The sequence below is a fragment of the Melanerpes formicivorus genome, unplaced genomic scaffold, assembly GCF_026170545.1.
Source record: "Melanerpes formicivorus ecotype bairdi unplaced genomic scaffold, bMelFor1.0.p_v2 SCAF_114, whole genome shotgun sequence".
Classification (NCBI taxonomy): Eukaryota; Metazoa; Chordata; class Aves; order Piciformes; family Picidae; genus Melanerpes; species Melanerpes formicivorus.
Window position 1 is genome coordinate 800,134 of NW_027142466.1, and position 10,849 is coordinate 810,982.

Here is a 10,849-nt window from a genome sequence, read left to right on the forward strand (position 1 = left end):
GGCAGCAGCCTCTTCCCCTCCCCCCGTTAGCCTCACAATTCATCTGGGGGGGGGAAACAGGCAGGAGGAATCCCACCTGCAGTGGTGGGGGTTAGGTGATGCCATTCCTGCACTGAGCACACCCAGCCTCAGCCCCGAGATTGCGGGGGCCCAGACGGGCGTGGTGTCAGGTTCTTGCCCCCCCACGACTGATCAATAATTAATAGTTAATCAGGGCTGGGCCTAATTACCCCGGGGTGGGGGGGAAACCGGAGAGCAGGTCTGGGCGCAGAGCGCAGCCCTGCTTCGAGCTGGCACCGGACATGGCATGGAGCGGGGCCGGGCAGCGTCGCCGCCTTGGAGGGCAGCCTGGATCCTCTGCCTGCTGCCGGCGCTGGCCGGGGGTGAGCGCAGACCCCAAACGTCCCCCGGGCTTCCTGGCGGGCGGCGGGACGGGAGGGCTTGGGCCAGCAGAGCGCTGACCGGGTCGCCACGCAGGCTTTGTGCCAGGCCAGCTGCTGGCCGGCGACGAGGCTGCCTACGAGGAGCGGACGGTGACCGGCGTGCGGGGCCGGGCGGTGGAGCTGAGCTGCGGCCGCCCGGCGGCGGCGCCTCCGGCCGTGGTCTTCTGGAGCTTCGCGGCGGCGGCAGGCTCGGGGCCCCCGCGGGCCGTGGCCGTGGGCTCGGGCTGGGAGGTGGCGGTGGCCCCCGGCGCGGGCAGCCTGGGCCGGGTGGCTCTGCGCAACGGGACGCTGGAGCTGCGGGAGCTGCGGGTGGCCGCCCGCGGGCGCTTCCTCTGCCAGGGGCTGTTCCCGGAGCGCGGCCGCCTCCGGGTCGGCTACGCTGCGGTGCTGCTGCGCGTCCTCGGTAAGCCACTGGCCGCCCCGCGGGCCCTGCTAGCCACCCACTGCCCAGCACTGTGCCGTCCTGCCCGGCTGTGGCACAGCCCTGCACACGCTGGCGCTGAAAGCCTCTGCTGTGCTGGCCACCAAGGGCACCGCTAGCCAATGGAGGGCACCACTAGCCCACAAAGGGTCCCACTAGACAATGGAGGGCACCACTAGCCAATGGAGGGTACCACTAGCCAATGGAGGGCACCACTAGCCAGTGAAGCAGGTCACTATCAGACACAGAGCCCCACTAGCCAAGGTAGTGTCATACTAGCCACCAGAACACCCCACTAGCCAGGAAGGTGCCAGGGGAGGGTCCGGCTGGGTGTTAGGAGGAAGCTCTTCACAGAGAGGTTTGCTGCTGGGATGTGCTGCCCAGGGAGGTGGTGGAGTCCCTGGGGGTGTTCAAGACAAGCCTGGATGAGGCACTCAGTGCCGTGGTCTGGGTGATTGGATCCAGCTGGGGGAGAGCCTGGCTGAGAGTCTCTCCCAGCCTGGCTGATTCTATGACAGGGCTCCACCAGCCACTGAAAGGCCTCACTAGCCAATAAAGTGTCCCACTAGCCAGAGCAAGGTTCCACTAGCCAATGAAGGGTCTCACTAGCCAACAAAGGGCCCCACTAGCCAGTGAAGGGCCCCACTAGCCAATGAAGCAGGTCACTATCAGACATAGAGCCCTACTAGCCAAGGTTGTGTTGTACTAGCCACTGGAGCACCTCACTAGCCAGCAAAGGGCTCCACCAGCCAACATAGAGCCCCACTAGCCAACACAGAGCCCCACTAGCTGCAACAGTGCCCCACTAGCCAAGGAAGCAGGCCAATAGCCAGCACAGAGCCTGACTAGCCAATGTAGAGCCCCCTGCTAGCCAATGCAGCAGGCCACTAGGCAGTGGAGAGCCACACTAGCCATGGTGGTGGCCCACCAGTCAGCCAAGCATGCCAGTAGCCAATGCAGAGCCCCACTAGTCAGCAAAGCACCCTGGTAGCCACGTGGCACCCTGCTAGCTGCTTACCACGAGCCAGCATAGCACTCAGCAGCCACTAAAGTGCCCCAGGAGCCAACACAGAGCCACAGGAGCCAACGTGGAGCCCTGCTAGCCATCAAAGCACCCCACTAGCCAATGAACCCCCCACCCCCAGCCAACATAGTGCCCCATTAGCCAACACAGGACCCCACTAGCCAGCTCAGGACCCCAGTAGCCATCCCCATCTCCTTAGCCTGGCCAAGCCCATATGCCATCAGCCTCATTGGCCCACGGTGGCCACTCCAGCAGTCCCTGTGCCCACAGTGCCCACAGTGCCCACAGCCCCTACTGCCCCTCACTGGCCCACAGCCGTTCTCACCACCCTCCTGCTAGCCAGGACAGGACCTCACTAGCCAGTGCATGGCCTGGGGGTGGCAGAGGAGGGGTCTGGGACTGCAGGACTGGGACCAGGGGACGGAGGCTTCAGGAGCCCCCACGGCTGCTCGCCCCCAGTGCCGGTCTCCAAGCCCTTCGTGCGGCCAACGGCGGCGGCGGCGCCAGAGGGGGCGGCGGTGGCCCTGACCTGCTCCGTGAGGGAGGGGACGGAGCCGCTGAGCTTCTCCTGGCAGCACCAGGAGCCCCGGGGCGGTGCCGCAGTGGCCCCCGAGGGGCTGGGGGGCGCCGGGGCTGAGCTGCGGCTGACGCCGGCCAACCGCAGCCACGCAGGCTGGTACGCGTGCACCGTGGGCAACCAGGTCAACAACCGCACCAGCGAGCCCGTGTTCCTGGACATCGTCTGTGAGTGCCGCGGGGGCACCGACCGCGGGGGGGACAATGCCCGCGGGGGGACAATGCCCGCGGGGGGACAATGCCCGCGGGGGGCACCGCCCACGGCGGGACACTGCCCAGTGGGGGGCACCGCCCACGGGGGGAAAATGCCCACGGCGGGACACTGCCCAGTGGGGGGCACCGCCCACGGGGGACACTGCCCACGGCGGGACACTGCCCAGTGGGGGGCGCCGCCCACGCGGGGCACCTCCCACGGGGGACACCACCTGCTGGGGGGACAATGCCCACGGGGGGCGCCGCCCACGGGGGGACACCACATCCGTGGCCACCATCCCCAGCCACCCTGCGGTGCCCTTCCTCAGGAGGCTTCAGAGCCTGGTGTGCCACCCGCGGGCAGGGTGCCCCGGGCAGGGCGGTGCCCCCGCGTGGGCCAGGCTGGTGGCACCGGGTCTGTGCCCCGCAGACGGCCCCGACCAGCCTGCCATCAGCGTGGAGCCCTTCTCCCCGGAGCAGGGAGGCTTCTCCGCGGGGGAGAGGGAGGACGTGGTGCTGAGCTGCCTGGCGCCCTCCAACCCCCCCAGCCGCTACGTCTGGCTGCACAACGGCTCCCAGGTGCACACCGGCCAGACCTACGTCATCTCTGGCATCGCCCGCGCCCAGGCGGGCACCTACACCTGCCTGGCAGAGAACAGCCACCTGCAGACCCGCACCCAGGCCACCATCGTCCTCACCGTCTACTGTGAGTAACGCCGGGGGGCAGGGGGAGGCCCCGCGGGTCCCCCGCTCCGGGGTGAGATGGACCAACACAGCTCCCTGGTGAGGACGTGGGCGTGAGGGGCACGCCGGGGGGGGGGCAGGTGGGCGCCTCCTTCGCCCCCACCCCCAGCGCTGATGGTCTCCCGCAGATCCACCAGCCGGGACCCCCAGCTGCTCCGCCCTGCCCACCGCCGACCTGCGGGACGTGGCCCTGCGCTGCCGCTGGCTGGGGGGGTTCCCCCCGGCACGGCTGCGCTGGGTGGGCCCCGGACCCTCCAGGGAGGAGGAGGAGGAGGAGGGGGTGATGGGGATGAGCTTTTCCATGGCCACCAGCATCCAGCCAGGGGCGGCCACCAGGAACGGGAGCTCCTTCTCCTGCCTGGCCTCCCACCCGGCGCTGCCGCAGGGGGCTGCGTGCGGGACCACCCTGTGTGAGTATGGATGGCTCTGTGCGTGCCCCCCCAGTGCCTGCCTGACCCCCTCCTTGGCACGGCAAGGCCATGGGGAACCCCACACCGCGAGGTGGGCTACCCCAAGGCGATGCCACCTTGGCTGGGACCTCCCCCAGTGCCAGCTTGGCCCCCAAATGGGCATCCCCATGGCACAGCTGGGGTGCAGAGCACTGAGGGGGGCGTCTCCTTGTTGCGGGGTGTGAGGGGGACGCTTGGGCACCGTACCCCACCCCGACACCTCCCCATCCCACAGGGGTCCCAGCCGGCAGCCCCTCCTGCACGGCGGCGGCCACCAAGGGTGACGAGTTCGTGATGCTGCGGTGCCAGTGGGAGGGGGGGATGCCACCAGTCAGCCTGCGCTGGCAGGACAGTGGGGGACAAGCGCTGGGGGACCCCTCGCCCTCCACCACTGTCCTGGTGCTGGGCGCCGACGGCAGCTTGCGGGGCCAGGACTTCATCTGCGCAGCCGCACACCCCCTGCAGGCCGCCAGCACCGAGTGCCACCTGCGGCTGGGTAAGCCCTGCCCCTGCCCCTGCCCCTGCCCCTGCCCCTGCCCCTGCCCCTGCCCCTGCCCTGCCCCTGCCCCTGCCCCTGCCCCTGCCCCTGCCCCTGCCCTGCCCCTGCCCCTGCCCCTGCCCCTGCCCCTGCCCTGCCCCTGCCCCTGCCCCTGCCCCTGCTCCTGCCCTGCCCCTGCCCCTGCCCCTGCCCTGCCGCCGGGGCGCTGCCGCCGTGCCGCAGGGGGCTCCATGCCCCCCCTGGGGTCCCTTCTCGCTGCGCAGATGTCCCCAAGCTGGAGGCGGAGAGGAGCGAGGTGGTGGTGCTGGAGGGCGGCGAGGCGCGGCTGGCGTGCCGGCGTCACGATGGTGGTGCCAGTCTTGGTGCCAGCATGGCTTGGTACGACCCCAAGCAGCAGGAGGTGACTCTGGGGTTGGCCAAGTACCAGCTGGAGCAGGGAGAAGCGTGGCTCAACCTCACAGTCCAGGATGCTGAGTGGCCAGGGGATGGTGGCACCTACCGCTGCGCCGCGGCCAACGCCGTGGGCACTGCCAGCCTCCCTGTCCGCCTCCACGTGGAGCGTGAGTCCTGGCAGGGCTCTGGGGGTCCTCGGGGTGGGGGTCATGGAATCATTTTGTTTGGAAAAGGCCTTGAAGCTCATCCAGTCCAAACCTTCTCTGACCCTCCCAAGGCTGAGGCTAAGCCACGGCCTCAGCACCACAGCTCTGCCCCTTGGCAACCCCTCCAGGGGTGGGGATTCAGCCACCTCCCTGGGCAGCCTGGGCCAGGCCTGGAGAACCCTTTCAGGGAAGAAGTTTCTTCTCCCCTGGGGCAACCTAAACCTCCCCTGGGGCGACCTGGGGACATTTCGTCTTGTCCTGTCCCTTGTTCCCCCCCTGGCTCCAGCCTCCTTGCAGGGAGCTGCAGAGAGCAAGGAGGTCTCCCTCAGCCTCCTCTCCTCCAGCCTCACCACCCCCAGCTCCCTCAGCTGCTCCTCCCCAGCCCTCTTCTCCACACCCTTCCCCAGCTTCCTTGCCCTTCCCTGGCCCTGCTGCAGCCTCTCCAGCTCCTGCTGGCAGCCAGGAGCCCAGAGCTGAAGGCAGCACTCCAGGGCTGGCCTCAGCAGTGCCCAGCCCAGGGGCACAATCCCTGCCCTGCTCCTGCTGCCCACACCATTGCTGCTCCAGGCCAGGCTGCTGGTGGCCTTCTTGCCCAGCTGGGCACCCCCTGGCTCCTCTCCAGCTGCTGCCACCCAGCCCCCCCCAGGGCCTTTCCTGCTGGGCACTTTGCAGCCCCTCTGCCCCAGCCTGGAGCCTTGCTGGGGTGGTTGTGAGCCAAGGGCAGGACCCAGCCCTTGGCCTTGTTGAACCTCACCCCCTTGGCCTTGGCTCACCCCTGCAGCCTGCCCAGGTCCCTCTGCAGAGCCTCCGACCCTCCAGCAGCTCAGCACAGCCACCCAGCTTGGTGCCCCTGCACCAACCCCTCCTGTCTCACCGCAGGGTACCCGGCGCCCCCCAACGTCACCATCAGCAGGCTGCGGTACACGCGGGCACGCACCGAGGTGCGGCTGGAGTGGCGCACGCAGGGCAGCGGCAACCTCACCGGCTTCGTGGTGCAGCGGCGCCGAGCCAAGAAGCCCTCCCGGCAGGCGCCGGGGCCCTGGGAAACCGCCGCCGGGGACATCGAGCCCCACACCCGCGACCGGCGCCTGGGGGGCTTGGACCCGGCCGTGGTCTACGCCTTCCGCGTCCTGGCCGTCAACCACCGCAGGGCCGGGCACCCCTCCGAGGTGCAGACCCCAGGTGAAGTGGGGCGGGGGCCGGGGGGCGCCGCGCCCAGCGGCCGGAGCAGGGCCGCGGGGCAGGAGGTGACCTTTGCGTCCCGCCGGAGCTGAGCCGAGCGTGCGGTGCCGTCAGTAGGTTCCAGAGTGAACAGGCAGAAGCTGCCAGCTCCCCGCCTGCCTTCGGGGGGGGGGGGCTGCTGCCTGCGCTGCCTCTGCTCTCGTCCCTGCGGGGGCTGCGCGGGGGCTGAGGCTGCTGCGCTGCTCTCTTCCAGCCGAGCCTCCCTTCGAGGCTTACCCGGCGGTGACGGCGGCGGCGGTGCTGGGGATGCTGGTGGCCACTGCTGCCTCGCTGCTGGCCGTGCGCTGGGTCGCCCGGCACCGGGACAGCCTCCCCCGTGAGTTCCGCGGCTGGGGGGGCACAGACCCCGCACAGCCCCCATCCCCCTCATGTCTGTCTGTCTGTCTGTCCCCAGGGCTGCACGACCTCCTCTTCCGCACGTGAGTGACCGAAGCGTCCCCAGCCCAGCGCCGCTGCCCCCCGGGGCTGGTCACCCCCCCACATCCCTGTGCCCCCCCGGGCTGGTCACCCCCACACATCCCTGTGCCCCCCCCCGGGGCTGGTCACCCCCACACATCCCTGTGCCCCCCAGTGCTGGTCACCCCCACACGTCCCTGTGCCCCCCCATTGCTGGTCACCCACACATGTGCCTGTGCCCCCCGGGTTGGTCACCCCCCACCCATCCCTGTCCCCCCCCAGTGATGGTCACCCCCCCACATCCCTGTGCCCCCCCGGGCTGGTCACCCCCCCCACATCCCTGTGCCCCCCCGGGCTGGTCACCCCCCCCACATCCCTGTGCCCCCCCAGGCTGGTCACCCCCACACATCCCTGAGCCCCCCCAGTGCTGGTCACCTCCCCACATCCCTGTGCCCCCCCGGGCTGGTCACCCCCACATCCCTGTGCCCCCCAGTGCTGGTCACCCCCACACATCCCTGTGCCCCCCAGGCTGGTCACCCCCACATCCCTGTGCCCCCCGGGCTGGTCACCCCCACACATCCCTGAGCCCCCCAGTGCTGGTCACCCCCACACATCCCTGTGCCCCCCCGGACTGGTCACCCCCACACATCCCTGTGCCCCCCAGGCTGGTCACCCCCACATGTCCCTGTGCCCCCCGGGCTGGTCACCCCCACACATCCCTGAGCCCCCCAGTGCTGGTCACCCCCCACCCATCCTTGTGCCCCCAGTGCTGGCCACCCCCCACAAGTCCCTGAGCCCCCCAGTGCTGGTCACCCCCCACATCCCTGTGCCCCCCCAGTGCTGGTCACCCCCACACATCCCTGAGTCCCCCCGAGCTGGTCACCCCCCCACATCCCTGTGCCCCCCCAGTGCTGGTCACCCCCACACATCCCTGAGTCCCCCCGAGCTGGTCACCCCCACCCATCCCTGTGCCCGCAGTGCTGGTCACCCCCCCCACATCCCTGTGCCCCCCCAGTGCTGGTCACCCCCACACGTCCCTGTGCCCCCCAGGGCCGGCCCCGGTGCCCCGGAGCCCATCGACACGCCGGAGGATGCCGAGACCGCCGCGGGCACGGAGGATGGAGCAGCGGCGGCAGCCAGGGCTGTGCCCGGCACAGCAGCAGGTAAGGGCACGCACGGGGTGGGCCCGGCGCCCCCGGAGCCCCAGCAGCCGCCCGGTGTCACCGGGGCTCTCCCCGCCGTGCAGAGCAGCTCTCGGCACCGCCGGACGCCGCCGAGGACGCGCCGGTGAGCGCCGGCGTCACCGTGACGGCCGCGCCGTGACCCTGCCAGCCCCGTGTGCCCTTTCCTTCCCCTTGCTTCCCTCTCCGGGTGGCAGCTCCGGGCTGTGCCCCGGCTCCCCCCGGGCCCTCACGGCAATAAAGCTGGGAAAGGGGCAGGCAGCTCCCAGCTCCTGGCTCCTGCGGCGCTGCCCAGGGCGAAGCAGCTGCTGGGAGACATCTCTGAGCCAGCAGCAGAATGAGGTCTGGGGGTGCAGGGGGCTGCTGCGGGGGGGAGTTTACAGGGGTGCTGGGAATTTGCCACTTTGCTCTGCCCTGCTGAGACCTCACCTGGAGCCCTGCATCCAGCCCTGGAGCCCTCAGCACACAAGGGAGCTGGAGCTGCTGGGGAGGCTCCAGAGGAGGCCACAGAGATGATTCAGAACCTCTGCTGTGGGGACAGGCTGAGGGAGCTGGGGCTGGAGGAGAAGGCTCCAGGCAGACCTCAGAGCAACCTCCCAGTACCTGAAGGGCTGCAAGGAGGCTGCAGAGGGACTGCCCCCAAAGGCCTGCAGGGACAGGAGCAGAGGCAATGGTTTGGGCTGAGAGCAGAGCAGATTGAGATTGGAGGTGAGGAACAAGTTCTGCAGCAGGAGGCTGCTGGAAGGCTGCAGCAGGCTGCCCAGGGAGGTGGCTGAGGCTCCAGGCCTGGAGCTATTGCAGGTGAGGCTGGAGAGGGCTCTGGGCAGCCTGCTGCAGGGGGGATGTCCCTGCTGGGTGCAGGGGTTGGGCTGGGTGAGCTCTGGGGGTCCCTTCCAGCTCAGACCATTCTGTGACTGTGAGCTGGGGGTCTCCTGGTGACAGCCCCCTGACAGCTCAGCCCTGGGACTTTGGTTGCTTTCTGGAGCCAATGTGAGCTGTGAGGTTAAAATTCAGCATTTTCTCACCACTGAGAGAAAAAAGCCAGGGGCTGAAGCTCTGCTCCCAGGGCTGGCTGAGGCTGTGGGTGCTGAGAAAGCAGAGCATCACCACCACCTCCTCTGTGGGGAGGTGGAACCAGCCCCATGGGGCACTGATCCACCTGCTCTGGCCATGAAGCACCATCAGTCTTCACCAAATCACCCCTAAAATACAAACCCCACCCCAACCCCCTTCCCTCATCCCAAACCATCACAATGCCACAGGAAGGTTACAGCTCCAGAGGAAAACAGAGTGTCCTGATGGGCCACAGCCATGGGGAAGGGGCTGCAGGGGCTGGGTCAAGGCAGTCATGGAAAAAACAGTGATGAAAGCTCAGGCTGTGAGGGAAACCAAGGCCAAGGCTGTGCTGGGGGCATGGAGAAGAGTGTGGGCAGCAGCAGGGCAAGGGAGGTTGTGCTGCCCCTCTGGCCTGCCCTGCTGAGGCCACCTCTGGAGCCCTGGGGGCAGTTGTGTGCTGCCCAGCTGCAGAGGGCCAGAGAAGTGCTGGAGAGAGTGCAGGGGAGGCTGGGAAGCTGCTGAGGGGCCTGGAGCAGCTGTGGCAGGAGCAAAGGCTGAGAGGCCTGGGGCTGAGAGCCTGCAGAAGAGCAGCCCCAGAGCAATGCTCAGCAATGCTCAGCAAGAGCTGAAGGGCCCCTGGGGGGCAAGAGGCTGGGGCCAGGCTCTGCTGAGTGGTGGCCAGGGCCAGGCCAAGGGGCAGTGGGCAGAGAGTGGAGGCCAGGAGGTTGGAGGGGAAGAGGAGGAGCAAGTTGTTTGTTGGGAGGGTGCTGGAGGCCTGGAGCAGGCTGCCCAGAGAGGTTGTGGAGTGTCCTGGTGTGGAGAGCTTCCAACCCCCCCCGGGCACTGTGCCCCTGGGCAGGCTGCTGGGGGTGCCCTGCTGGAGCAGGGCTTGGGCTGGAGGAGCTCTGGGGGTCCCTTCCCACTCCCATGCTGGGATCTGGGATCCATGGCTTGCCTGGGAAGGGAAGGTCCCAGCTGTGGCAGAGCTGCTCGGGAGAGGAGCTGAGGAGCTCTGGGTCCTGCAGCGGCCCCGGGGCAGGCAGCAGCCGCAGTGCTCAGGCTGCAGGGGGGGCTCGGGGGGGGTCAGCTCTGGCTGGGAACCCAGCAGATAACGGCAGCAAAGTGCAGAGACTGTGAAGGACAGAAGCAAAGCAGCGATGGAGCAGGGCAGAGCCTGGGACAGGAGAGCTGCTGCGGCCGGAGAGCTCAGCCCAGCGCCCGCCCAGGCTGCAGCCCCCTGGGGGAGATCCTTCCTCCTCTGGGGGGAGTCGCTCTGCGCTGGGGGACACTGCTGCCGGGGGGGGCACTCCTCTCGGGGGGCTGTGCCTCTTGGGGGGCTGTGCCTCTCGGGGGGCTGTGCCTCTCGGGGGTGCTCTGCTCTCCTCTCCTGGGCTGAGTTGCTCTCCTTCGGGGGGAGTTGCTGCTCTGCAGGGAGGTCACTCCCCTGGGGGGGGGAGAGGAGAAATCGCTGGGGGTGGGGGGGATGTGTGTGTGTGACATCCCTCTCCTTTGGGGCAAAATCGCTGATTTTGGGGGTAAATCACTCTCCTTTAGGGGAAATGTCCCCTTGGGGAGGCATTCCTCCCATTTTGGGGGAAATTGCTCTACTTGGCAGATGAGCTGCCAAGTGCTCTCCATCATCTTCCTCCAGTCCTGGCTCACTGGAGAGGTCCCAGGTGACTGAAACTGGCCAAGGTGGTCCCCATCCACAGGAAGGGTTGGATGGAGGAACCTGGAAGCTCCAGGCCTGGCAGCCTGAGCTCAGTGCCAGGGAAAGTGATGGAGCAGATTATCCTGGGGGCAATAACTGCACCTGAAGGATGGCCAAGGGCTCAGGTCCAGCCAGCATGGAGTTAGGAAGGGCAGATCCTGCCTCTCCAACCTGATCTCCTTCTATGATCAGGTGACTGCCTGCTGGATGTGGGGCAGGTTGTGGATGTGTTCTGCCTGGACTGCAGCAAGGCCTTTGACACCATCCCCCACAGCCAACTCCTGGCCAAGCTGTCAGCCCCTGGCTGGGACAGCAG

At 68.4% G+C, this 10,849-nt stretch overlaps 1 protein-coding gene across 1 annotated transcript; it reads left to right on the forward strand.

Moving 5' to 3' along the window:
- Positions 1–307: 307 nt before the first annotated feature.
- Positions 308–7,908, forward strand: VSIG10L2 (V-set and immunoglobulin domain containing 10 like 2). Its single transcript, XM_068167266.1, has 12 exons — positions 308–383; positions 490–846; positions 2,348–2,632; positions 3,087–3,362; positions 3,529–3,810; positions 4,085–4,345; positions 4,612–4,908; positions 5,827–6,129; positions 6,383–6,505; positions 6,584–6,608; positions 7,636–7,748; positions 7,832–7,908. Exons 1-12 carry the CDS (start codon positions 308–310, stop codon positions 7,906–7,908), a joined length of 2,475 nt encoding a protein of 824 aa, XP_068023367.1.
- Positions 7,909–10,849: the final 2,941 nt, after the last annotated feature.

Bases quoted from the DNA above. Each gene is read 5' to 3' on its own strand.
- VSIG10L2 (XM_068167266.1), top strand. From the start codon at position 308: ATGGAGCGGGGCCGGGCAGCGTCGCCGCCTTGGAGGGCAGCCTGGATC. The intron at 6,130-6,382 runs GTGAAGTGGGGC...GCTCTCTTCCAG, and splicing joins CTCCGAGGTGCAGACCCCAG to CCGAGCCTCCCTTCGAGGCT. The intron at 7,749-7,831 runs GTAAGGGCACGC...CCCGCCGTGCAG, and splicing joins TGTGCCCGGCACAGCAGCAG to AGCAGCTCTCGGCACCGCCG.